The sequence below is a fragment of the Protopterus annectens genome, chromosome 9.part0 (assembly GCF_019279795.1).
Source record: "Protopterus annectens isolate FY-2018-M chromosome 9.part0, PAN1.0, whole genome shotgun sequence".
In the NCBI taxonomy this organism is placed as follows: domain Eukaryota; kingdom Metazoa; phylum Chordata; order Ceratodontiformes; family Protopteridae; genus Protopterus; species Protopterus annectens.
The window spans coordinates 920,632,500-920,659,079 of record NC_056743.1 but is presented as its reverse complement, the minus strand read 5'-3'; the positions used below and the strand labels follow the sequence as shown (position 1 = coordinate 920,659,079).

General features: G+C 41.3%; 1 protein-coding gene across 1 annotated transcript in view; it reads right to left on the bottom strand.

Annotated features, from left to right (window-relative positions):
- Positions 1-473: 473 nt before the first annotated feature.
- LOC122811670 (ORM1-like protein 2) overlaps positions 474-26,580 on the bottom strand; it is a 102,683-nt gene continuing 76,576 nt past the window's right edge. Inside the window, exon 3 of the mRNA XM_044083665.1 lies at positions 474-2,270. Within this exon, the coding sequence (XP_043939600.1) occupies positions 2,135-2,270 (136 nt within the window). The 3' untranslated portion in view covers positions 474-2,134. The remainder of the gene's footprint in view (positions 2,271-26,580) is intronic.

The window sequence follows — 26,580 nt, the reverse complement described above, 5'->3', positions numbered from 1 at the left end:
TCTCCATGCTCTTCCAGCACAGGGAATTGTCAGGGGTGCAGTTGGGGTTTTATCCCTCTATACTACACAGCTGGATTTCACTACTGACAATTAATAATATGCAAGTTAAGCTCTCTTCACTAATATCACAAAAATAAGCAAATCTTGAAGACATTCAGAATTTCCACTACAGCCTCCCCCACCCAGGAAAACCTTAATTTCTTAGAGCTGGGAGGGTGAGATTATCATGGCTGAAGATTCAGTAAGTTAGAAGACCTGAAACAATGGTGTATAGTGTATTCTATTTAGCACAAAGTTGTCCTTAACTTCATGCGACATACTATTAGTAGGGATATATACTGTGTGTATTTATGAAGTTCCTATTGAAGCTTGGAGCAGTTCAGGGAAAAACACCTTCAGCTTTCACTATACGAAAAATAGCATTGCTGTGAAAAAATCTGATATTCTTGCAATAAACACACAGTGACAAAATGTTTCACCAATATTTCATAATTTATCCTTCTACATGAAGTACAACAAGTACAAAAATGACAACTATCAAATGCCAGAAAAGCCTATGGTAAGTACACAGTACTGGGCAAAAGTAGAGATTATAGATTGTCTTCTGACAAAATGCATATGCTTAGTTTATAAAAATGCTTGAATAGTTTAAAAAATATATACAATACAGGTGAGAACAAAGTGGAAACTAACTTTAAATTCAGCAGCTCTATATCAGTGGGAAATAAACAGAGAATTCAATGATATGACCAAAGGCAAACAAAAATAGAAACAATTTTGAGCTTGCTGAAAAGTAACTCCATGCAGTCCATAGGAATGTTTAAGGACAGCATTTTAAAGCTGTACCCATTATATATCACGAGTGTGTGTGTGTGTATATATATATATATATATATATATATACACACACATATGTATAAAGATATTTCACAACCATTCTTCTACACATAGTAACAGAACACAAGCAGATGCTGACAGCAGCCAATTAAGGCAACACATAATGGGTAATTTAATTAAAACACCAGTTAATTCTCTAGCAGAATAAAAAGCATGGCATTCAGTTAGGTCAAGCTTTTGTTTTCCTGTTGCTGTGTAAAGCAGCTGACAAGCTATCAATGCAACTTGGAATGCATGCCTTACATAGTACTTTGTAAGCATTTTATTTTGCACATCTCCAAAGAAAAACATGTATGGTAATACAGCTTAAAACATACATACACAAACTCACTGTTAAAAAATCCAAATAAACACTTTTCAAGACTTCATAATGTGAACTGTACTTAGATGGAGTACAAAGGATTCAGCTCTAGTGCTTTGCCTCCACTTGTAAGGATAAATCATTGAATCGCATAAAAATGTAAAGATTAATAGTGGTGGGTCTCATAATATCAAAAAAAAAAAACATTTAAAATGATTAAACAAACCCACATTCCAAGGAGTTGCATCCTCCTGTAAGAGTCTTCAACTGTGTAAGACCCATCCAAAGTATAATTTTGCATATCATAAAATTAAATGCTACCAATGAGCCATGAAGTTTGTTTCAGAACTTTTTTTTGTTTTGTAATTTGGTTCATCTGACTATGATAGGAAATGTTCACAAGTACAAACTAAGCTTTAATTATACTAGGGTGTTTGTGTTGTTTTATATTATTTATAATTAAAACACACAAAATTATGTGAACCACCACCTCAGTATTTCAGGAATGCTTTTGTTAAATACACTTTCCACATGAAATAACATATGTATCCCATTCCCTCAAATACATACAGATAGTATATCTATAACGCCCGTCACCTCTGATACACCTGGAACCACTTTGTTGTCTTTCCTGCTATATTCATTCCTTCTACTTTTCCTTGTACTTAAAGGCTATAATAATTGGAAAAAATATTAATGCCAAAGCCCTTCTTAAAATATCATGCCAATAAGATGCTTAGGTGGGACGATGGCTTGAATTTTTATGGTGCTTTGAAGACTAAATACTATTCTTCCACCATAGAAGTTTGTGCAAAAAATGTAATTCATACTGAAAATAATTGGGCCCCACTTTGGTATGCAATATAGTCTTCTGATGCAGAGCAGGGCTCTGTTTTATTATGCATTTAATCATGCATTTTTCCAACTCTACCACATTCAGTATTTGTTAATTCCAAAGAGACGTACTCCATGGAACTGAGGCAGTTTTGGAAGAAGGACACTCAGTAGTGAAGCTGTGTTGATGACAAAGTGCAAAGGATCATACTTCGTGTAGAAGCTTGCTAATAGATAGCTGTGAAGAGAGAGTAACAAAAGAACAATTAGTTTATCTGTCACAACTTTTTGACTTTAGATAGAGCTCAACTAATACTCATTTTAAAGAATCAGTCATAGCCAAAGGAAAACAGTGTGAAAAGTCAGGTTATCACAATGATAGGGGCCAGCACACTCAAATACTTCTGACAGGTGTCAAATCAAAACGCATGTGCTCACACACACACACACACACCCTTCCACAGCCCACCCACCTTTGTCATGAAATACATGCTTCTGGAAAGTAAAAGAGAATCATGTGCTTTACTGTAAGATCACTTAGCCATACAAAAGATTTCACAGGGACAGCCATCAGCAGAGATGCTTTCTTTGTGGCAGCAGGATAAAGGCAAAGTCTTAGACCCTGCTTTCCTAGACTATGTGCAGTTCTGCAGGGTCACAGGACAGACAGTCTCTCTTTCCAATGGCATTAACATAACAGGGTTCTTCTGGAAAGTGGCACAAAACATCAGTTTATCAACTAATTCTGTAACCTAGGTGAAAGAATGACCAGATTCCTTTTGAATAATGCATAGATTTAAAGTTAATACAGAAGATTGGTTAATTTCCCAATGCCCACTTTATATTGTTCAAAAGTTCACCTGATGTTGGACCAAGGACCTTGCCCCTGTAAAGATCCTACTTTAATCACTACCACCTTATTCTCCCTATCTTTCTACATCTCATACTCCTCTACTTGTATTCATACTTCTATTTCCACATCTAGCACTTTTTTATTGTATTAGATAAATACTACTTATATTTTGTCTATTTATCTGTCTATTCCCTAAATTCTCATACTAGACCCCACACTATATCTAATACTTCTCTATTTCCCTTTTCCTCATACATGTCCCTACTTGCCACTTCTCTAATCTGTTACTGTATGGCATTCAATCCATGTATTTTAAGATTATCATCTTTCAAACTTTGTATAAGATGAATCTTATTTTTCTTTATGTATAAAACAATTCTTTATCTCATGGTTTGATTGCTTAAATTTGTATTTCATTATAATAAATTCAATGTTTATATTGGAGCTTTTCTCCTCGGGTCTCTGCTGAAAAAGGGCATCTTGCCAGCCAGACTAACCCGTCTGACAAACAGCAAATAAAAATGTTCAGCTGCATTTAAAAATTTGTGAGATGGTAGAAATTGAATACTACCCCTCTCCTCTCAACACACACACACAGTGCCAAACCCCATCCATCATAACTCACAATGAGTGGAAGAATTTCAAAGAAAGCCAAAAATAATTGTTGGGGGGAGGGCCCCAAATCAGGGAGATTTCAGATACTGCTCTTATAAGCATAGAAAGTTGCTAGAGTAGCAGGTTATGCATTAGCATGCATTTTCCTGAAGGATATGAAGTCTGAAATTCAAATGTCTGTTGTTATTTAGTGACCTTGATCCTCAATGACTTACTAGAAATTCAAAAACACTCCAATTGCCAGAAAATAAACTGAATAAAAAACAAAGAAATAAGCTAAAATATGGTGAAACTATTTAATGACAGATGCTATGATGGCTTAGTGGTTAACTGCTGTGACTGTAGTGTGCAGGATCTTGGGTTCAAGACTTGCAGAGGCTGTTTATTTTTGTTGGGAGGGTGGCCTAATGGTGAAGGTGTTTGCCTTACAAACACAAGGTGCAGGGTTTGAGTCTCACAAAGGATAAATGGCTAGGCTTAAAATGGCTCGCAAGGGCAGTTAGCCTAGTACTAATCTATGAACCTATAATACACATCAAACAGTAAGCAATTTCGTCTGCACTGGACTTCTTCAGACTGAATAATGTGACTAAAAGTTACAACACTTTTTATTTAAATCAAATACAAAGGCACATGACCTTGTAATTAATGATGCAACCCTTTCCTTTTAAGGAAGACTATAAAATCTTCCTTATCACTTAAAGCAGGTGGATGCAGGCATTTAACTTAACCTGTCATTAACATTCTTTCCACCCAAGTTCTTCCTCAGCATTAAATTTACAATTACAATTCAGAACTTCATCTAAAACACAAAATTTACCCAGAGTATTTTTTGTCATCTTTAATGATACACCATATACTTATGCTCATATGTCCTCCTGTTTAGCTCTCTTGTAGTGGGTCCAGCATAAAAAGATTCACATGACAAACACGGGTAAATATACTATAAACTTAATTTGCACGAATATCCACCTCTTAGATGAATATTGTAGCCACCAATCTTAATTTATTTTACATCAGTCAATAAAGAAATTGCATAAATTACAAATAAACACTTGCACATTCTAGGGTTTACACACTTTTTTTTTTTTTGGGGGGGGGTAATTTGCTTTGAAATAAATTTTTAAAACTCCTTCGCTTTTTCTGCACAAAAAATAGGTGCTTCTCCCACTACTTTTGGAATTGCACCTAAAAAGTTTCCAGCTGTTTTTAACAATCTGTTTGATAGACTGAGTCTAAACTGTTTTCAGCTTGCAAACAAGTAAAATCTGCTTGTTTTTTTATGGGTCTCCGCATGTGCCCCCTCCTTTCGCATTTGATACATTTTCATTATGACTATTCATAACAATTTTTTAGGATATCCTCTGCCGATAAATTTCTTGCATAAAGCAACACCTTCTCTTTCAAAATCACAATCTTTGTTAACTCATGCACCCTCTAATTGACCCTTAACAATATTGGTTTTAATTTTGTTGGAGTGCATACTATCATAATGTAAATCAGCATTATTTTGTACTTTTTTCTTGTGAATGGCAGTTATTAACCTATCTCCTCCTTTGTAAATATTCAGATCTAAAACACTAACACTGCAGTCATAGACAGATATTTTTCTGACATATTTAAACAATGTATGCTCTTTTTTGAAATTCACATCTAAGAATTGGGACATCACCTCTCCAAATTAAAAAGACATAGTCAATAAAACGCTTGAAAAATATAATATTTTTAATAAAAACACTTTCGAAAGCACTGCATCTTTCCCATCCGTGCATATAAATATTGGCATAACTGGGTGCCATCATTGCACCAATTACTACACCATTAACTTGACGGTATAATTTATCATTAAATTCAAAAAAATTATAACTCAAAATAAGATCCAACATCTCCATTAATAAGCTAACAGTACTAGATGAAAATTTCTTTGATTCCATTAGTTCAAATCAAATCTAACCATTTCTATACCTTCATTGTTGGGTATTACAGTATACAGTGACAACGTCAAGGGCAACTAAACTATCACTTTCCTATACCCTGACATTTTTAATTCTGTTCTTGAAATCAAAGGTATCTTTAATGTACAATATACAACCCTCTACCACCTGTTGCAGGTGCTTATCTACAAACATAAGCAAGGCCTCCGTTTTATTCCCACTACTGGTCTCATCAGTGGTTCATCCAGGTTTTAATGTATTTTGGGTAGGACAAATTTGCAACTCATCCTAGGTGCCTCAAATGACAAAAAATGCCTTATTTGTTCTGTAATACGTCCTGTTAGGAACCACTCCTCAGTTTGACATTCTATAAACGAATACACTTTTATGATTTCACTAAATGTAGTGATTCTATAAAATGTCTCATCTGATAAAAAGAAGTTATGTACTCACCATAACGTTCCATCTGAGTAGATACTTCATTTTTTTTTTTTTTCTGACTAGTCGCCCAATTTTTCATAAATGGGAATGACATTAATGTTTTTTTATCATTACATGGTTATGTCTGTTAATATATGTTTACTGTATTTCTTGATGTGGTTCCTGTTTTATGCCATATCTCAACAGTGAACACTATTGACGGTGATTTCAAGTCTCTTTTGACCTGGACATGACCTGCTTAGTTGTTAGGTTTCAGGCTCTATATTACTGATATTATGGTTTATATATGCATATATTAGGTTGGCTAAACTTGGTCGTGCTGTGGTTCAGTACAGACATATGTGTGCTTTGCCATTATTGTTGGTGTTATAAATTTGGTTCAAAGATTTTCTCGGACCTCACCCTTCACGACAGACGCTTACCTATTTGTATATGCCTGTGCACCTTCACCTTTGCTGTTGCCACAGCTGCATGAAAGTCAGTTGTGTGAATATATGGTCCAAATGGTGATATTTAGCACCTTGATATCAGTGGTTACACACATTTTATTGCGCTATATAGAATTTACAATTTGATTTGGTGGCTTTTGTATAGCACCATTTCACCATTGTATATGGGCATGTGTTGATACCAATACGCAGTGGGACGAACATATGTTTTTCAAGGTTGTCTGGTCTGCTTATTGTATTGGTAAATCTATGTACTAATATGGTTTATCCATAAGACTTATACACAGTACCAGGACAGATGATATCATCATTTATTGGTACTGTTTATTGTATAATGGTCTTTTTTTGGATATTGTTTTTTGACTAGTTTGATTTTTTATTTTAGTTTTTTACCCAAGACTTATACACAGTACTAGCACAGATGATATATGTCCTGTTTTATTGGTACTGTTAATTGTACAATGGTCTTCTTCTATTTTAGCTCTCTCATTTGTGGAGTCACACTGATTATGCTTTTGTGCACTGTTTAATGCATGATGTCTTTTACACACTTCTTGATTTTTGCTAGTTGTGGCCACATCAGTGGTTTATTGGTGCTTTGTTATTTCATTATAATTAAGAGTCTTGTTGTTTTGTGGAGGTGGGTGACGTCCGGTCGTTCAATATAATAGATGGCACTTTCACCACTTATACAGGGATTGTCATCCGACATGGATGATTTATCAGTGTTTGGTTTGGGCACACATGGTTCAATTTCTATATCGGATGTGAGGGGTTCTGATCTGGACTCGCAGTGCAACATGTTTTTTAGCCAACTTGTCAAAAATATGAAAATGGTTAGGACTAATGTTTGGCATTTACGCCTATTCAAGGCATATCAGCAGAAACACATTACTCCACGTGGCCTCAGGGTTAAGGTTCAATCTTTGGTCTCTAATATTGATGACCAATTAATTGATGACTGGGGCCACATACAACAATTAGCATCTTCTAAATTTGTGGATGCCTTGGCTGATTTCTATGAACGCAAGGTACAAAAGGGGGTGAAAGACCTAGAAACTAGCTGTTTGGAGGTGAAGAAGTTTGAAACGTGTGAGTCTTTTCTTAAACAAGTGAAAAAATTAACTGGTGATATTTCTAAGATGGAATCCACCTTAAAGGAGAGAAAACTTAAAAAATTCCTTAGGGATGTAGGTGACTATGAGAGAGGTAAACATTTCGATACATCTAAAAATGTGTCATTTAGACTACCTAGGGAAAACAATACTTATGATAAGAGGTTCTCAACTCCCAAAAGAAAGAGACCTAAATCCATTCTTAAAAAGACAAACTTTGGCTCTTCTAGCTGTACCTCAGGGGAGACTTCCTCCAATACAGAAGGTGAACTTGATGAGAACTCTAGGGATGGGTTACCCAAAGCTAAGAGGGACAATTTGTTACACCCTCCGGGACTAGATACAGACGAGGGGGGCGGAAACACAAGAAGGGATGCATCACAACAGAGCTTGGAGACGCTGTTGAAAATGATGACACAACATACATTTCCAATTCCAATGTTCACAATATCTCCTCTGTTGAACTAACTGCCACACAAATTAAGCTATTGAACAAAGGGTTAAACTTTGTTCCGGGCTTTTTTGTTTCTGAGCAATCTTTGGCTCAGGATGTGGCCAACTTTTGCCGTTTGCTCAACCTGAAATTGTTTTTTTGCTAATAATGATAGGGTCACATCTCATGAATTTAAGTTTAAGCAATCCACTTTCAATCCACCAATGACACATCTGGTAGGTGCTTTTCAAAAAAGTGTATTACATGATATACACTGTTAATTTAGGGATTTTCCCATTTCTCATCACAATTTGTCCACGGAAGAAATACGGAGTCTTGAGGAGCTCATTACCAATAAAGATTTGGTTATTACACAAGCTGACAAGGGTGGGGCGGTGGTGGTAATGGACAAGAGCACTTATGATAAGGAGGCCATGAGACAATTGGGGGACAAGGAATATTATATGCGGATGCCTGTGGATCCCTCTCCTCATTTTCAAGGTAAAATTGCACAGTTTTTGACTGATGCTGTTGAGGAGGGTATAATTACACAATCTATCAAGGAACAACTAATAGTTACATCACCCAAGAGACAATATTTTTATTTGTTACCTAAGATACATAAAAATTCCACTAATCCACCTGGCCGACCTATTGTCTCTGGACATGGGTCCCTTACAGAACCATTGTCCGAATACCTTACCCAATATTTAAAACCATTACTCTTGTCTACAAGAGCCAGAATTCAAGACACCACCCAGTTTTTGGAGATTATTAATGATACCCAACTTGAACCCCATTGGCTAATATGCACTTTGGACATCACCTCTCTTTACACCAATATTCCACACTGGGCAGGCCTACAAGCTTTGGACTATTGGTTGGCTAGATCTGGCTTATATCAACCTGGATTCAATACTTTTTTAGTATGTCTCACAGAATTTCTGTTGACCAGTAATGTCTATTACTATCAAAATGAATGTTTTTGGCAAACTAAAGGGACCGCCATGGGTGCGTCTTTCGCACCCATTTATGCGGATCTCTTTATGGCATATATTGAGGAGATCATGATTTACGATCATAATCATAACATTTATATGTGTGAGATGGACATCTGGCGTCGTTATCTGGATGATTGTTGGTTGGTGTGGAAAGCAGATGATTATTATCTTAAGGAGTTTCTGGATTACCTCAATGACAATATATGGGGCATTGAATTTAAGTTGACCTACCATAGATCCAGGATGTTATTCCTGGATGTTGAGATCAATAGAAATGAGGACGATACTTTGTCCACCACGTTATTTAGGAAATTTCCAGAATTTAACTCCTTGTTACATGCCACCAGCTTCCACCCACAACATATCATCCAGAATATACCTAAATCTCAGTTTTTAAGAGCCAGAAGAATTTGTTCCAACCAACAGTCTTATGTCCAGATTCGTGATGATTTGGTCAGAAGATTTATTGATAGGGGTTACCGTCCAGGTATAGTCCATTTGGCCAAACGGTGGGCTTCAAATCTTAATACGCCATACTCGGAAAATGGAACAAAAAAACGACTAAAAAACCAAAAAGGGGAGTCCAACTGTAGAAAACCCAACGCACTGTCCAACACAGAGTGTTAGAAAAATACACCAACAGCAGCCAAACAGTAAATCACAAGAGATTGTAGAAATCCAAAACACGTTTAATGAAGCGCTTTTCGTTTGCACCAATGTGCAAACTTCATCAGAATAAATAAGAGGAGACAACAGTGTAGGTTTTATACATTCAACTTAATTGTTCTTAACAACATAATTGAAGACAATTAAAATAATTAACTTACAATGAATGTATTGCTGTTTAAGGTACCAAACCTTAAATACAAACCTTAAATACAAACACTACAAAGTCACAGAAACTCAACAATTATTAAAAATGTATACAATATATATAACTAAATATTATATAACATCTGTAAAAGAGAACTATTGTTCAAATCAAACTATTATTCATAAATAACGTTTAACTGAACCATGGACAAAACTGTCAATGCCCAAATAGTATATACTAAAAAATAAAAAATAAATCAATAAAATTATCAATAAAATTATGTTACATACTATCTTTTAAGACTGAGAATACTTAAAAGGCAGGCTATAGAACATGCTTCATTAAGGCCAGGTGAATGATATGATTCTAACCGAATTTGCCACTGAAGTTCTAATGCTAGTAGTTTTAGCGCAGTAGGACCACCTCTAATGTCAGTGTATGCTTGATCAATTGCTATAAATTTAAAATGATGTGTAGGGAAATCCAAAATGTGCTTAGCCAGTGCGTTAGTGGTTTTTGCTTTCCTGATAGCGTATTGATGTTCATATATGCGTTCCCTAAGCTTCCGTTCAGTTTTCCCCACATAGTGAGCTTGGCATAACTGACACTGTGCCAGATATACCACCATCTTTGAGTTGCACGTGAATCTATGCTTAAGTTTAAATGATTCATTACTAACCTCAAATCTATTGGATTCTACAATAAATCTACAATAGTTGCAGTTGTGGCATTTGAACATCCCTGGAGTCCTGGTTCGTAATTCTTTCTTCTCGAACCATGATTTAAGGTTCCTACCTTTTTTATACACTACCAGGGGAAAGGCTCCCAGTTTAGATGAAACTAATGAGTCTGTTTTAAATAAATGCCAGTTTTTCTTAACAATGGACCACAAAATGTGACTGTCTACTGCAAACGTGGTAATAAACCTGGGAAGGTGTTCTACTGTTTCACAATGGATGTCATCGTTCTGTTGGCCAAGAATCTTAATAGACGGTGTTGCTTCATCAATCCCCTTCAACTGTAGTAAAGGTACATATGTCTTAAGGTTTCTTTTAGTTCCAATTTCACTTATAAGTTCTTCAACAAGTTGAATGGGGTACCCTCTACTTAGGAACATCTTTTTTAGTGTATCACATTCTACGTGAAACTCGTCTTTACTAGTGATCCTTGCCGCTCTGACTAACTGGCCTTTCACTACGGCCCGTTTCTGCTTGAAAGGATGACAACTAGTGAAATGAAGGAATGTGTTGGAGTGGGTCGGTTTTCTATAGATTCTAGATGAAAAACAAGAATCAATCACATCTTTAGTTAAAAGGATGTCGAGATATGCTATTTGTGTGCTACTAAATGACGAAGTGAACTTCAAAAATTCAGTAGTGCCATTCAAAAAGTTGATGAAAGAGGCTGCCTCTGCTTCATTTCCATTAAACAAAATGAAAATGTCGTCAAGGTAACGCGTATAGTAGACAAGGTGGCCAGCATACGCACACTCTTCAAAAATGAATTGTTGTTCCCAGTGTGCCATGACAAGATTGGCCACACTTGCACCATAGGGTGAACCCATTCCAACTCCGACTGTTTGCAAGTAGTAATTTTCACGAACATGAAGAAGTTTTAGGTAGTGTTAAATCAAGTAGTTCAACAACCAAAGAAATGTCACCACTCTTAGCTCCTCTAGTAGTTAGCCTTTCTTCAACCCACTCAATTGCTATGTCCTGAGGTATGCAGGTATACAGGTCCTTAACATCGATAGTAAGGAAGTTGAAACGTTCATCATACTTAAGATCGTTGATCTTAGAAAGGAATGTCCATGAATCTTTACAGATGTGGGTCTCCAAAGAAATATATTTTTGCAAAATGCCATCTACTACTTTGGCACAAGCGTAAGTAGGTGATCCACGACTATCGATCAGTGGGCGCATAGGTGGGTTGATAACATTTTTATGTATCTTGGGTATCCCAAAGAAATATGGAACCTTAGGGTAAGAGGTGGTCATGTAGTTGAACATTTCTTGGCTGATCCTACCATCTATGTACATCTCTTCAATGTGATCTTGGATGATTTTGTACGCCTTAATGATCTCATTCTTAGAACTCAGAGTGTACGATGGACTATCAAGTAATGATGTCATCCGGTCAAAATAATCGTTGTTGTCAAAAATGACGACCCCACCGCCTTTGTCTGGTTTGCAAATACGTAAATTCTTCATACAAAGGTTCCGGACAGTTTCCATTTCTTCCTTATATTCATTAGAAATAATATTTTTATTTTTATGTGACTTAATTTGGTTCCTAATGTCCAATTCACATATTAAATCAAACATAGACAGCAGTGGATGCAGTGGGGGATTGAATGTACTAGGAATGTGAAGGTGGGTGTTACTATCAACATATGCCCCTCCTCCCATCATCGTACACTCTGAGTTCTAAGAATGAGATCATTAAGGCGTACAAAATCATCCAAGATCACATTGAAGAGATGTACATAGATGGTAGGATCAGCCAAGAAATGTTCAACTACATGACCACCTCTTACCCTAAGGTTCCATATTTCTTTGGGATACCCAAGATACATAAAAATGTTATCAACCCACCTATGCGCCCACTGATCGATAGTCGTGGATCACCTACTTACGCTTGTGCCAAAGTAGTAGATGGCATTTTGCAAAAATATATTTCTTTGGAGACCCACATCTGTAAAGATTCATGGACATTCCTTTCTAAGATCAACGATCTTAAGTATGATGAACGTTTCAACTTCCTTACTATCGATGTTAAGGACCTGTATACCTGCATACCTCAGGACATAGCAATTGAGTGGGTTGAAGAAAGGCTAACTACTAGAGGAGCTAAGAGTGGTGACATTTCTTTGGTTGTTGAACTACTTGATTTAACACTACCTAAAAACTTCTTCATGTTCGGTGAAAATTACTACTTGCAAACAGTCGGAGTTGGAATGGGTTCACCCTATGGTGCAAGTGTGGCCAATCTTGTCATGGCACACTGGGAACAACAATTCATTTTTGAAGAGTGTGCGTATGCTGGCCACCTTGTCTACTATACGCGTTACCTTGACGACATTTTCATTTTGTTTAATGGAAATGAAGCAGAGGCAGCCTCTTTCATCAGCTTTTTGAATGGCACTACTGAATTTTTGAAGTTCACTTCGTCATTTAGTAGCACACAAATAGCATATCTCGACATCCTTTTAACTAAAGATGTGATTGATTCTTGTTTTTCATCTAGAATCTATAGAAAACCGACCCACTCCAACACATTCCTTCATTTCACTAGTTGTCATCCTTTCAAGCAGAAACGGGCCGTAGTGAAAGGCCAGTTAGTCAGAGCGGCAAGGATCACTAGTAAAGACGACGAGTTTCACGTAGAATGTGATACACTAAAAAAGATGTTCCTAAGTAGAGGGTACCCCATTCAACTTGTTGAAGAACTTATAAGTGAAATTGGAACTAAAAGAAACCTTAAGACATATGTACCTTTACTACAGTTGAAGGGGATTGATGAAGCAACACCGCCTATTAAGATTCTTGGCCAACAGAACGATGACATCCATTGTGAAACAGTAGAACACCTTCCCAGGTTTATTACCACGTTTGCAGTAGACAGTCACATTTTGTGGTCCATTGTTAAGAAAAACTGGCATTTATTTAAAACAGACTCATTAGTTTCATCTAAACTGGGAGCCTTTCCCCTGGTAGTGTATAAAAAAGGTAGGAACCTTAAATCATGGTTCGAGAAGAAAGAATTACGAACCAGGACTCCAGGGATGTTCAAATGCCACAACTGCAACTATTGTAGATTTATTGTAGAATCCAATAGATTTGAGGTTAGTAATGAACCATTTAAACTTAAGCATAGATTCACAAGCAACTCAAAGATGGTGGTATATCTGGCACAGTGTCAGTTATGCCAAGCTCACTATGTGGGGAAAACTGAACGGAAGCTTAGGGAACGCATATATGAACATCAATACGCTATCAGGAAAGCAAAAACCACTAACGCACTGGCTAAGCACATTTTGGATTTCCCTACACATCATTTTAAATTTATAGCAATTGATCAAGCATACACTGACATTAGAGGTGGTCCTACTGCGCTAAAACTACTAGCATTAGAACTTCAGTGGCAAATTCGGTTAGAATCATATCATTCACCTGGCCTTAATGAAGCATGTTCTATAGCCTGCCTTTTAAGTATTCTCAGTCTTAAAAGATAGTATGTAACATAATTTTATTGATAATTTTATTGATTTATTTTTATTTTTTAGTATATACTATTTGGGCATTGACAGTTTTGTCCATGGTTCAGTTAAACGTTATTTATGAATAATAGTTTGATTTGAACAATAGTTCTCTTTTACAGATGTTATATAATATTTAGTTATATATATTGTATACATTTTTAATAATTGTTGAGTTTCTGTGACTTTGTAGTGTTTGTATTTAAGGTTTGTATTTAAGGTTTGGTACCTTAAACAGCAATACATTCATTGTAAGTTAATTATTTTAATTGTCTTCAATTATGTTGTTAAGAACAATTAAGTTGAATGTATAAAACCTACACTGTTGTCTCCTCTTATTTATTCTGATGAAGTTTGCACATTGGTGCAAACGAAAAGCGCTTCATTAAACGTGTTTTGGATTTCTACAATCTCTTGTGATTTACTGTTTGGCTGCTGTTGGTGTATTTTTCTAACACTCTGTGTTGGACAGTGCGTTGGGTTTTCTACAGTTGGACTCCCCTTTTTGGTTTTTCAAATCTTAATAGACAGGATTTGTTATCTTATAAAGATAGAAACAAGGATTTGATTCAACAGCCCTTACGTCTGGTTACTACCTATGGACGTAATACACGGGGTTTTATGAACATTATACAGAGACATTGGAATGTGTTGAGGGCTGATACTAAATTAAATTCCTTTCTTTCAGATAGATGTTCCTTTTCATTTAGGCGGGGTCAAACTATTGGTTCCAAACTTAGTCACTATAAGAGGGTTTGTCCTGATACTACATTTTCTACCCAACTGTCTCTCAGAGGTGGACCTGTTTTAGGTTGCATTCCATGTGGAAATTGTTCATTTTGCACCCGTGTTCTACATGCTAGGGAATTCAGCAGTAAAAACACTTCTGAGGTTTTTGATATTAAATTTTGGGCCAATTGCAGTACTGAGTGGGTCATATATTTGGTGACCTGCACTTGTTCTGCTTTTTATGTGGGCCAGACCTCTAGAGCATTTCGTCTTAGAATGTGTGAACATTTGAGTGACATTAAGAACAAACGTTTGACTAATGCATTGTATAAACATTGTGTACAACATGCAGCAGCCTCCTTTAAATTTGTTATTATTGATTGTATCAAAGGTATTTGTAAAGATAAACACCACTGGCATGAAATTCTTTGTTTCAAGGAGAAAAAAATGGATTGTGAAACTAGGAGCTCTAGTTCCACCTGGGCTTAATGACCAATTCTAAATCTAGGATTTTGATTGGTTCTTATGTGGTTTTCCTCTATATATATATATATATATGGTGGCATTCAATTATTTTGATTGTTTGATTTTTTGATTTTCACTGATGAAGGCTCTGTGGAGCCGAAACCGGTCTGAATGTGTTACTTTAGCTACATGAACATCATTGTACCATAGGGGCTTTGTCCCTTTTTGTGAATAACTTCTAACTACATTTTCATGCATGTTGGCATTTTCCAACACTTGCTGGCTCTTTCGTTTTTAGATACTTCATTTGTCTGCAACCTGTGGGTAGTTGGATCCGAACTGGCAGCTTTCCAAGCTCCAAAATCCGAGCTCCTAGCTCCTCCCCCCTACCCATAACCCCTTGCTACAAACCACATTACCTCAGATCGGTTATTTTGCCCTATAGGCTAAAGACGGAGAAAAAAACTCCAAAGGAACAATATCTGACCGAGGTTCGGGGGATGGCAGGGAGGGTCGGTTGCAGACAAATTAAGTATCTACTCAGATGGAACGTTATGGTGAGTACATAACTTCTTTATCTGAAGTAGTTACTTCATTTGATCTGCAACCTGTGGGACAGAGTCCCCAGCTTACCTAAGACCCTGGGTGGTCCCTACGGAAGGATATTCAGAAGCACCGCGGAGCCAAAGGAAGCCCTACTTCTGGAGATCACGTCCAGTTTGTAATAGGTTCATAGGTTCATAGGTTCATACTAGGCTATCTGCCCGAGGGCATTTACAAGCCTAGCCCATAGTTTTGTGGCTTACGCCACCCCTTTAGTATGGGGAACTATACCCATTATTTTGCTGTGCCTCTGTTGAGCAGTGACACTGAGGTAATCCCTGGGGTATATCTGCGATCTCCCATCCATTGGTCAAGATTTCTCTTGAACAAGGCCAGCGAGGTGCTCTGCCTCACATATACCGGGATTTTATTCCACAGCATAGGGAGTCTTTGGGTGATGAATCTATCCCTCCAGCACGTCCTATTAATAGCCGTGTCGAGGTTTAAGTCTCCCGCCCTTGTGGCTCTTACGGATCTAGATTTATTGAGGTGAATCATATTCATCAAATCTGGGTTTGACATGGCCTTGTATGTTAGGCAAAGGTCACCTCTGAGCAAGCGGTGTTTACTGAATAGAGCTGGAGTTCTTTCAGTCGGGCAGCATAGGACAGATGTTTGAGACCCTTTATCCTTTTGGTGAGGAACTTTGTGGCCTCTCCAGCTGCTGCAAGTGTCGGGTCAGATACATTCGAATGGGGCATTGTACTCAATCATTGGTCTGATGAGTGATGAGTATAGGGAGACTATGACCTCCCTTGATCTAGATGAGAATCCCTTCATGATAAGGTGGGCAATGTAGAAGGTCTTCCTAACTACTTTAGCTACATGGGTGTCGAATGACAGACTACTATCAACCTGGGTCCCCAGGTCCCTGATAACTTCTTCTGTACTCAGTGGATTGCCACCTATTTGGTAGCTAGGGTAACCTTGTTTTTCCCGAAGGGTATGACTATGCATTTTTGGCATTTAACTTTAGGCCATGGCTCTGGCACCAGTTATCTGTTTCTGTGAGACCCTTCTGAAGGATATCTGTGTCAGATGTGTTTTCTACTATGGCCCAGTTTGCAGTCATCTGCAAACTTTGTCAGCCATAACCCTCCTGTGTTTGCTTGTACTTGGAAAAGTAGATGCCAAACAAGAGTGGGCCCAGGACTGAGCCCTGTGGTACACCACTTGTGACAGGCTTTGAGTCTGACATGGCGCCAGCAACTCTGACCCTGTGGGTTCTGTCACTCAGCCAGTTTGCAACCCATCTTGTGATGTATGGGTTAACATTTAAGCTGATGAGTTTTTCAGTGATACCCGAGTGGGGTATTGTATCAAAGGCCTTCGCCAGATCGAGGTAGGCTGTATGGACTGCCTTTCCTCATCAATGGCTTTGGTGACTGTTTCAAAAAGTCAACCAAGTTTAGAAGGCATGATCTGCCTTTGACAAAGCCAAACTGGGATGGATCCAAAGTCTGCAAATTCCCTATGTCTTTATTTATGAGGTCCATTATGATCCTCTCCATGGCTTTGCAGATAAGGCTTGTCAAGCTAATGGGCGGTAATTTCCAGGGTCGGTGGAGGCACCGCCTTTGTGAAGTGGGACCACAGTTGCAGTGCGCCACTCCTGGCACGTATCCAGAGGTAAGACTATGATTAAACAGCTGTCCTAGCTGTGGGTTTAATTCCTCGTTGAGTTCGTGGAGCACACAGCCGGGGACACCATCAGGTCCCATGGATGCTGTGTTTTTGCTTTGGAGAGAGCAGTTCTCACTTGGGCGTTGGAGATGTTTGGGGGCTGCAATCGCTTGGTATAGATATCTCTCCTTTTGGGGAGGGGAGAAGTTTGCACTGAACCTGTCAGCCAGTATGTTGGCAATGTCTGTAGGATCAGTAATCTTCACATCATTTTGAACTAGTTCTGAGCATATCTGGGAGTTTCCTCCCAGGTTTCTAACATAGCTAAAGAAGGCCTTATGATTGTCTTTTGAGTCTTTAGCTATTTTTCTCTCAAAATTTGCTTTGGATGATTTTATGAGAGCTCTTAGTTTTTACTTATAGTGATCAAGGGTGTCTTACCTTTTAAGGATTTTGCTCTATCTTGTAGTAGCTTCCTCCTTTTGTTGTAGAGTTTGTTTATGGCTGGGGTCCACCAGAGTGGACGCTTGCCTTTGGTACAAAGAGTCTTTGTTTTGCTTGGGATTGCCTTATCCATGCAGTCCTGCAGGTGCTGGTAGAAGGCATTTGTAAGTGCTTCAGCGGCTTGTGTACTGTTTTCCGTCGGCTCGGGGCCTTAAAGGTGTCCACACTAGTCTTTAGAAGTGTGAAGTCGGTTTTCGGGGAGTTCTTTACTGTGGTCTTTTTATTTCAGGTGGGGTGGGATGAGGACCTCCAGCGAGATTAGTTTGTGATCTGATCTCACCAGTGAGGGGTATACTTCCGGTGTTGAACATTGTGCTCCCATGTTCGTGATGATGAGATCAAGTATGTTTTCTCCTCTTGTGGGGATGGTGACTAGTTGTTCCATGGCATTTGAGTTTATGAATTCCAGGAACTTTTGGGCTAGGGTGTTTGGGCTTGAGTAGTGTTCCCAGTCTATATTAGGGTAATTGAAGTCACCTAATATGATGGTGTTTGGTGATACATTTATCCCTCTAGTGTTTTCAGGAAGGCCATGTGAGGTTCCTGAGTTTGTGAGGGTGGCCTGTAACATGCTACAATTTGCAGAGCAGTCTTGCCTATGGTTAATTGCACCTGGATGGTCTCCGATGCATCGTGCGTTGCCACCAGTCTTGAGGTGTGGGTGTCTTTGATGAATATGGATACCCCTCCTTTCTTGGTATTGTCCGGATTTTGGGGCGGAACGCATGATAAGAGGTAAAACCTGATAGTGCTGGGGTGCTCTCAGGAGCCTTTAACCAGGTTTCTGTCACTGCACAGACATCGATGTTCTCCATACTGAGAAGGGCCTCGAGTGCGTGCATTTTGAGATTTAGACTTCTGGCATTGAGCAGCATTACCCTTAGTTTTTTCCTTTTTGTGTTCTAGGGTGGTAGGTTTAGAATTTGAGCCTTGCCTAAAAAGGCACTATGGGGTGGCAAGAGCCTTTGCCAATATCCGGAATCCCACGGGTGACAGGTGCAAGCCGTCCCTTGTGAAGCAGCGTGGCTTGTCCAGCATGTCATCCCAGGCAGACAGACATTGGATCCCCTTTGAATGACACAAGAGTTTAAGCCAATTGTTAAAGCTGATCATCTTATCTCTGTATTGTGGCATCATTCTTGGTGAAGGTAGGATACTGCTCAAGGTCAGGGTCATACCTGCCTGGGCTACATAATCAGAGAGCTCCTCAATGTCTCTTTTCATGTAGTCCAAGGAGGTACGTCTCAGGTCGTTTACACCAGCGTGGACAATGACTGAGTCATATTTGTACCTGCTGTTGAGAGACCTGAGTGCTTGCGTTATGTGGCGGATTCTAGCGCCCGACAGGCAGCTTACTGTGACCTTCTCCTTACTCAGTCTGGTGAGCGGGACGTCAGTGTGTCTGACTATGGAGTCACCAATGACTAGTGTGTCTGGCATTGTGTTTGGCCTTAAGGGCTGTGACTGTTTGACACTCTGACTGTGAGGTCTATGTGTTGCAGGTGTTGTGTTCTGAGGTGGTGGTTGTTTGGGTGTCTGCTTTGGTGGCCTCTGCTGTTTTGGTAGATTTTTGATCAGAGCCGAGTATGTCTTTGTGTGTTTGTGTATGATTTGAGGTTGTGATGGTACTATGTGAGACTAGGTCTATAGTGTGTGTGGTAACCTTCTCCTCCTGACTGGTCTTGCCAGACCTATGTTGAGAGAGCTCAGCCTCCAGTTTGGCCGTATAGTTGCATCTCTCGCATGTATTTGTGTTTTGTGGGAGGAGGAGAGGGTTGTCTGTGTACATGAGGCAATTGTAACATTGCCTCAATATTCCCAGGTTCACCAGCTGAGCAGGAGAGGACACTAGCAACTGATCCCTCGACATGCTAGAAGGACTAGACAAAAAAACTTTAAAAGAGATTCCTGTGGACGTGCGTGACCGAGAAATGGGGGTTTGCCTTTTGGGGTGCTATCTATAAGAGTGCCGTATCAAGGTAATAAGTACTGTAGGAGCAAGTGCTAGGTTTAACAGATAGAGAAAAGTCTACTTGGAGTCAAGTAGAGATGATCTCTTTAGGTATTAGAGAAAGTGCTAGTAACAGGGATGCTTAAAGGTAAGATTGAAAAGAATGCACTCTGCAGTGTGCACTAGAGAAGTTAGATATGAAAGTAGATAACTTGAGTTTTACCTGTTTAAAAAGTTAAGGTTTAGTGGAGAGTTACTATTTTTAAAACAGCAAGATGGACTGAAAGGGGTGGTTACTTTTGTATTTTGGTACTATGAAATACTGTAGGATGGCCAATAAATTTAAATAATTGAAGGGGTGGGATTTCAAAAGTGATGGTTTTGTGATTACTCACATAAGCCAGTGAAAGTAGAGAGAAATGAGATATATGGTCAGATTAACATAAGAGGCGGGCAACTAGAAAGACAGTGGTATAAATTCTGCCTGACTCAGAACAGAGAGAGCTGTGGTCTCTTTTGAAGTTTTAATATGCTGTTAAACAGAATGCAAGCAAAACACAAGGTAAAGAAAACAAACTACAGTATTCAAAATATAGAAAGGCAATACAGAAATACAAAAAATAACAGCAAACTAACCTTTCCTTCACAGCAAAGTGTAGCAGAGTCTGGATGAGCCTTTCTGGTAAACATTGAGAAATGAACGTATGGGAAGAGGACCAGGTAGCTGCTGAACAAATATCGTCTACCGGAACTCTAGACCAAAAAGCCGTCGAGGTAGCCACAGATCTAGTAGAATGCGCACGCACGCCAACCGGAGCTGGCTTCCCAGATGAAGTGTATCCCTGTCTAATACACTGAGAGATCCAATTTGCCACTGTCACCTTAGAAATTGGTTTGCCCATGGCTGACTTAGCATAACAAACAAACAACTGGTCTGACTTGCGAAAATCTTTAGTCCTATGCAAGTAAAAACGTAGTTGTCTGTGTACATCCAATTTGTGCAATGTGTATTCAGCCTTGTTTTGGAAATTCGGGAAGAAAACAGGAAGGTTAATTGATTGATTAATGTTAGCCTCTGTGGCTACTTTAGGCAGAAAAGCAGGATTAGTCCTGAGGGCCACTCTATCTTTGTGAAAAATAAGGTATGGATGCTTAATGCACAGAGCTTGCAATTCTGAGACTCGTTTGGCTGAAGTAATAGCGACCAAAAAGGCCGTTTTCCAAGATAAGAATTTTAATGGCACTGAGGCCGCCGGCTCGAAAGGTGGTCTTGTTAATGCTTGTAAGACCAAGGTAAGATCCCATGGAGGAACTGCCGGCTTAATACGGGGCTTTAAGAGAAACACGCCTTTTAAGAAGGTCTTGCATATTTTTGCAGACGCCAAAGAATCTACGCCATCCCCTACATGATAATGAGAGATGGCTGCTAGCTGGACCTTAACTGTGGACGCACTAGCTCCTTGTCTAAAAAGAAGGGACAGGAAGTCCAGGATAGTGGGAATAGGAACCGTAAAGGGATCCAATTCCTTATCCTTTGCCCAGATGGAAAAGCGTTTCCATTTACTGTTGTAGAGCTTTCTGGTGGATGGCTTATGAGCTGCCACCAGAATGGCCTTAACAGGGGACGAGATACCGGGAGTCCTAGCCATTAATGGAACTGGATCAACCAAGCCGTGAGCTTGAGGTTGACCAGGTTCGGAGTGTGGCATCTCGTCAGATGCGAGATTAGGTCTGGTCTAGGGTCCAGAATCCATGGGGGAGCCACACTGAGACTGCAGAAAGTGGAACCAGATTTGTCAAGGCCAGAATGGGGCTATGAGAATCACTCTGCTCCCCAACGGACAGGCTTTCTGGATGAATTTCATCATCAGAGGAAGAGGAGGATACGCATAAAGGAGACCAGGCGGCCAAGCATGAACCAGAGCGTCCCTGGGGGATTCCCCTCTGGGGGGAACTATCGCGAAGTAATCGCTGCATTTTGTGTTCAGGGGAGAAGCGAAAAGGTCGCAGCGAGGTTGACACCACTTGAGGAGTATCTGCTTCGCGACAGATGGATTCAGAGACCACTCGTAAGGGCTGAAGAATACCCGACTTAACTTGTCCGCTAATATGTTGGACCGTCCCAGAATGTGCGCTGCTACCAGAAAGCAGTTGGTGGAAATCGCCCATTCCCACACTCTCATGGCTTCTCGACACAGGGGGTAAGATCTGGTCCCTCCCTGTTTGTTTATATACCAGACAACGGACATGTCCGTCTGGATTGCAATAGTCCCTCGAGGAAGAAGGTGATGAAAAGCTTGCAACGCCAAAAGCACTGCCCTCATCTCTAGGACGTTGATATGCAATGCAGTCTCTAGAGGAGTCCATGTGCCTTGGATGGACTTGCCCGCGTAATGCCCCCCCACCCGAGGCAAGAAGCGTCCGTGGTCAACGTGGCTTTAACTGGGGGAATCACAAAGAGTCTCCCTTCTTTGAGTTCCTGAGCTTGTAACCACCAAAGAAGGGAGTCCCTGCATGCCCTGCTCAGGGGAATCGGCATGTCTAAGGGATGAACCGATAGTGACCATTGGACCTGGAGAGTCCACTGTAACACTCGCATTCGCAGACGGACATGAAGAGAAAGACCGACCGCTGCTGACATAGACCCTAGCGCTCTCAGGACTAATTCTGCTGGAGGAGCAGGGCTCCGAAGAATGTCTAAGACTTGGAGAGACAAATTGTTCAGCCTGACCGATGTAAGAACCACTTTGGAGATCCGAGTATCCAACCTGGCCCCTATGAATTCTAGGGCTTGAGTGGGGCACAGGCAGGATTTGTTTAGATTCACTGAAATGCCCAAACGACGGGCCAGAGAGAGGGCGTAATCTCTCGCCACAACTAGAAGATGCCTGTTGGGGGCGGTGAGGAGCCAGTCGTCTAGGTAAGGGAACACCTGAATGCCCTGGAGTCTCAGGTGGGCTGCAACCACTGCCATGACTTTGGTAAACACTCTGGGGGCTGAGGTTAGGCCAAATGGAAGAACCCTGAACTGATAATGACTGGCTCCTAGCCGGAAGAGGAGGAACCTCCTGGATCATCTGTCCATTAGTATATGGTAGTACGCATCTTTGAGGTCTAACGAGCACATCCAGTCGTTCTCCCGCAGAAGGGGGAGAATAGATTGGAGGGTGACCATCCGGAACTTTTCCTTGGGTATGAACAGGTTCAGGGACGAGAGGTCTAGGATGGGTCTGAGGTCCCCCATTTTGGCACCAAGAAGAACCTGGAGTAATAACCCAACCCAGACTGATCTGGGGGGACGGGCTGGATGGCTCTTTTTCTTAGCAACTCTGAAATTTCCAGAGCTGCGGACTCCCTCTGATGGGGTGGAACATCGGGGAGACGTTTGGGGGGGTGTGAACGGTATAGTGTAACCTCTGGATATAATCCGGAGCACCCATCGATCCTTTGTAATGGACTCCCAGTTTGACAGGTGCTCCGATAATCGCCTCCCCCAACTGCCTCCAGAGAGGGACAGTCAGGCAAGCCCTCAGGGCTGTTGCGCGGGTCTGTCCGAGAAAGGTTCTCTAGACCCGAAGTTACACGGCCTCCCTCTGCCTCTGGGCCGGCGTCCACCTTGTCCTCGCCTGCCTCTAGAGGACGAGTTGTCCGCAGCAGGATGGGATTGCTGAGATTTACGGAACCACAGCTTCTTTTGCCCCCTCTGATTCCTGGAGAAGGATCTTTGGGGGCTAGAGAAGCGGACTCCGACGGCCGACAGCGTCTTCCCATCCTTTTCGCTTTGGACCAGTGTGTCACGAACTGTTGAGCCAAATAAGGCCGAACCGTCATAAGGGGCGTTCGCAAAGGACGCCTTAAAGGGTTCCGTGAAGTCGCAACGGCTGAGCCAGGAGTGACGTCGCAAGACCACTCCAGCTCCGCTAGCTCTAGCGGCTCCTTCCGTGGCATGGGAAAAAAGCCGCATAGATGTATTTGATATGGACTTTAGAGTGGCCATTCGAGTCTCAAAAACCTTTTTGTCTGGGACTGACATGGACTCCAGAGGGGCTGCAGCGTATTCCTTAATTAAGTCACGCTGTAGCCTAATGGTGTGTGCCATGTAGTTCAGCGACCTTATAGCAAAGGTCGCTGAAGCAAACATCCGCTTCCCAATACGGTCCAATGCCCGGGACTCCTTGTCTGGCGGATGGACCGAAGAACTTTCCTGGGCAAGTTCTTTCCTAGGTGGCCGCCGCCAGCAACATAGCATCAACCGGCGCGCCTTTGGACCAAGAAAGTCTATCAGAGGGAGGGCTGAGGACCTTGTCTGGGCGTCTAGGGATAGGCTCCACGGTGTCGGGCTCTTTCCAAGCCCTGGTGGTAATTAGATCCACCAAGGGGTCGGCTGGGGGGGGGACACCCAGGAGGTAGATGAGCCTGCCTCAAAGGCCTCCAGAAATACAGACTCGTCCAGGGAGGGCTTTTGGGCAGACCAACCCCCTCTTATACGCAACATTTCCATGATGTCTCCGAAGGAGACATCTTCAGGGGGTGACCTTGGGGAGCCCTCCATATCATCCAAATCCGTATCCATGGTAATGGACTCAGGGGAGTCCAGGTGCCTCCTTTTGCACAGATGCTTCCGAGGTGCCTCTTCGGCGGGACTGTCCAAAGAGGGCTCGTCCGCAGGGTGGTGTTCCTCCATAGGAACCAACTGGAGGGCTTGGGCAGGCTGTCCAGATGGACGGATGATCAAAGACAGACCCTGATACAGTGGGGGCACGGGTGGATCCGAAGGCCCGGTCGGGGACCTGGATGACCTCGACAGTACCCTCTCCATTACCTCAAAAGCCGAGGGAGATCCACTGTCCCCAGCCTGAGAAAGTAACCTCCCTGGCTCCGAGGATAGGATCGGGGTCGGAGCCGAAGCAATCGGACCTGAGGTAGTGGTGTGCTCTGAACCCAATCAGCGCCGAAGACACAACCACCCCCTCAGATCCTATGCTCAACCCTCAGCCCCGAGAGCTCGGATCCGACAAGCTCGAAGGTATAGTCGGCGAAGACACAACTGCTATCGGCGCCGACGTATCCCCGGGTCCAAAAGGGCCTGGATCCGACAACTCCGAGACCCGAAAATGGGTCGGAGAAGGAGCGATCGGGGCAAAAATGGGGGCTGCACTCCCTCCCAAAGGGGGGGGGGGAGGCAAGAGCATCCCCATCTGCATCTGGGTGTGCAGAAATCTTCACATCATCCGATCCATGTCTGCTTTGGAAATGCTTCGTGTAGATCGCGAAGAGGCAGTTGAGGCGGGCCGGGAGGGCCACCTCGAAGACCTCGAGGGAGACCTATCCTCTTCCTCCGGCTCCGGAGAAAAAGAAGGTGAACGGAGCCGAGAGGACGAGGATCCGGAGACCCTCACAGGGGACTTCAGAATTTTCTCAGGCGGAGCCGAGGGATGAGACTCGGCCTGCCTTTTTGATCTGTGACCCTCTCTGTCCTTGTGCTTCTTCTCCCTGTGGGAAGAAGCACGACTCCACAGAGCTGGTACCTGATAAGGGAGGTTGAGTCCCAGGTACAGCTAATGGAGTAGCCGGCGCCGAAGCTACAGGAGTAGCTTGAACCCGGCTGGGAGAGGAAGAAGAAGCTGATTCCTGGGGAAGTTTTCCCGCCAGGATCAGCTTGTTTTTCCTGTCCCTGAGTGCCCGGGGGTTGAAGGCCGCACATATCTGGCAGGCCTCCGATAGATGGGCTGCCCCCAGGCACAAAACGCACTGAGTGTGGCCATCAGCTGGGGAAAGCTTGTGGCCACACTCAGTACATTTTGAAAATATGGCCTTAGATTCAGCCATAAAGCCCTCTCACACACACACCCAAACACTAGGGGGGGAGGGGGGGAGATAAAGGTAAACTAAAGGAAGATTAGTTTTTTTTTTTTTTTTAAAAGGGTTTTTAAGGGTTTTAAAACACACACACACACAAGTTTAAACAAGAAAAAAAGTCTATAATTAGAACAATCTCACCAGGCCAGGAGCTCTTCACTATGAAGCAACGGTCTTTAGCCGCGGCAAAAAACGATCTGAGGTAATGTTGTTGGTAGCAAGGGATTATGGGTAGGGGGAGGAGCTAGGAGCTCGGATCTTGGAAAGCTGCCGGTTCGGATCCGAGGTCGGATCCGACTACCCACAGGTTGCAGATCAAATGAAGTAACTACTTCAGATCATTTCTTCCATTTTGCACACATACTGGTTTCTATTTAGTATTACCAATGCATTCCCCTTGTCTGCTTTGGTTACCAAAATGTCATCATTACTCAATAACTCATTTAACACCTTTCTTTGTTCAACATTTAAATTATGATATTTATATTCAAGCTTTTTGTCTAACACTTCTGTAATCTGATGTTCACATATAAATAATAGAAATATCAGGTCAGTTTTCTTCAAATTAAAGGACAACTTGACTGCTGACAATTTTGATTCCAAGTTCATCTTGATTCAAGAAAAACCCAACAAAGAAAATGATCTTTTAATGAAACATAAAATAAAGAAATTTCTAAGAGACAAAGCTGACTATGAAGAAGGAGATGAAGAGAACCAATCAGTGAGAGGGGGTGTGACTATTACGCAGCAGGAGCCGTCAGCCATAATAGCCAGAATGGAAATGGAAAGTGCACAGGCAGAAGAGAACACTACTTGTAAATCCAAACAGACAGCCCAAAGAAATGAATGTTTTAATTCACCAAATGTAGCCAGTTCATCAAGCAATGTTCCAAAAAAAGAA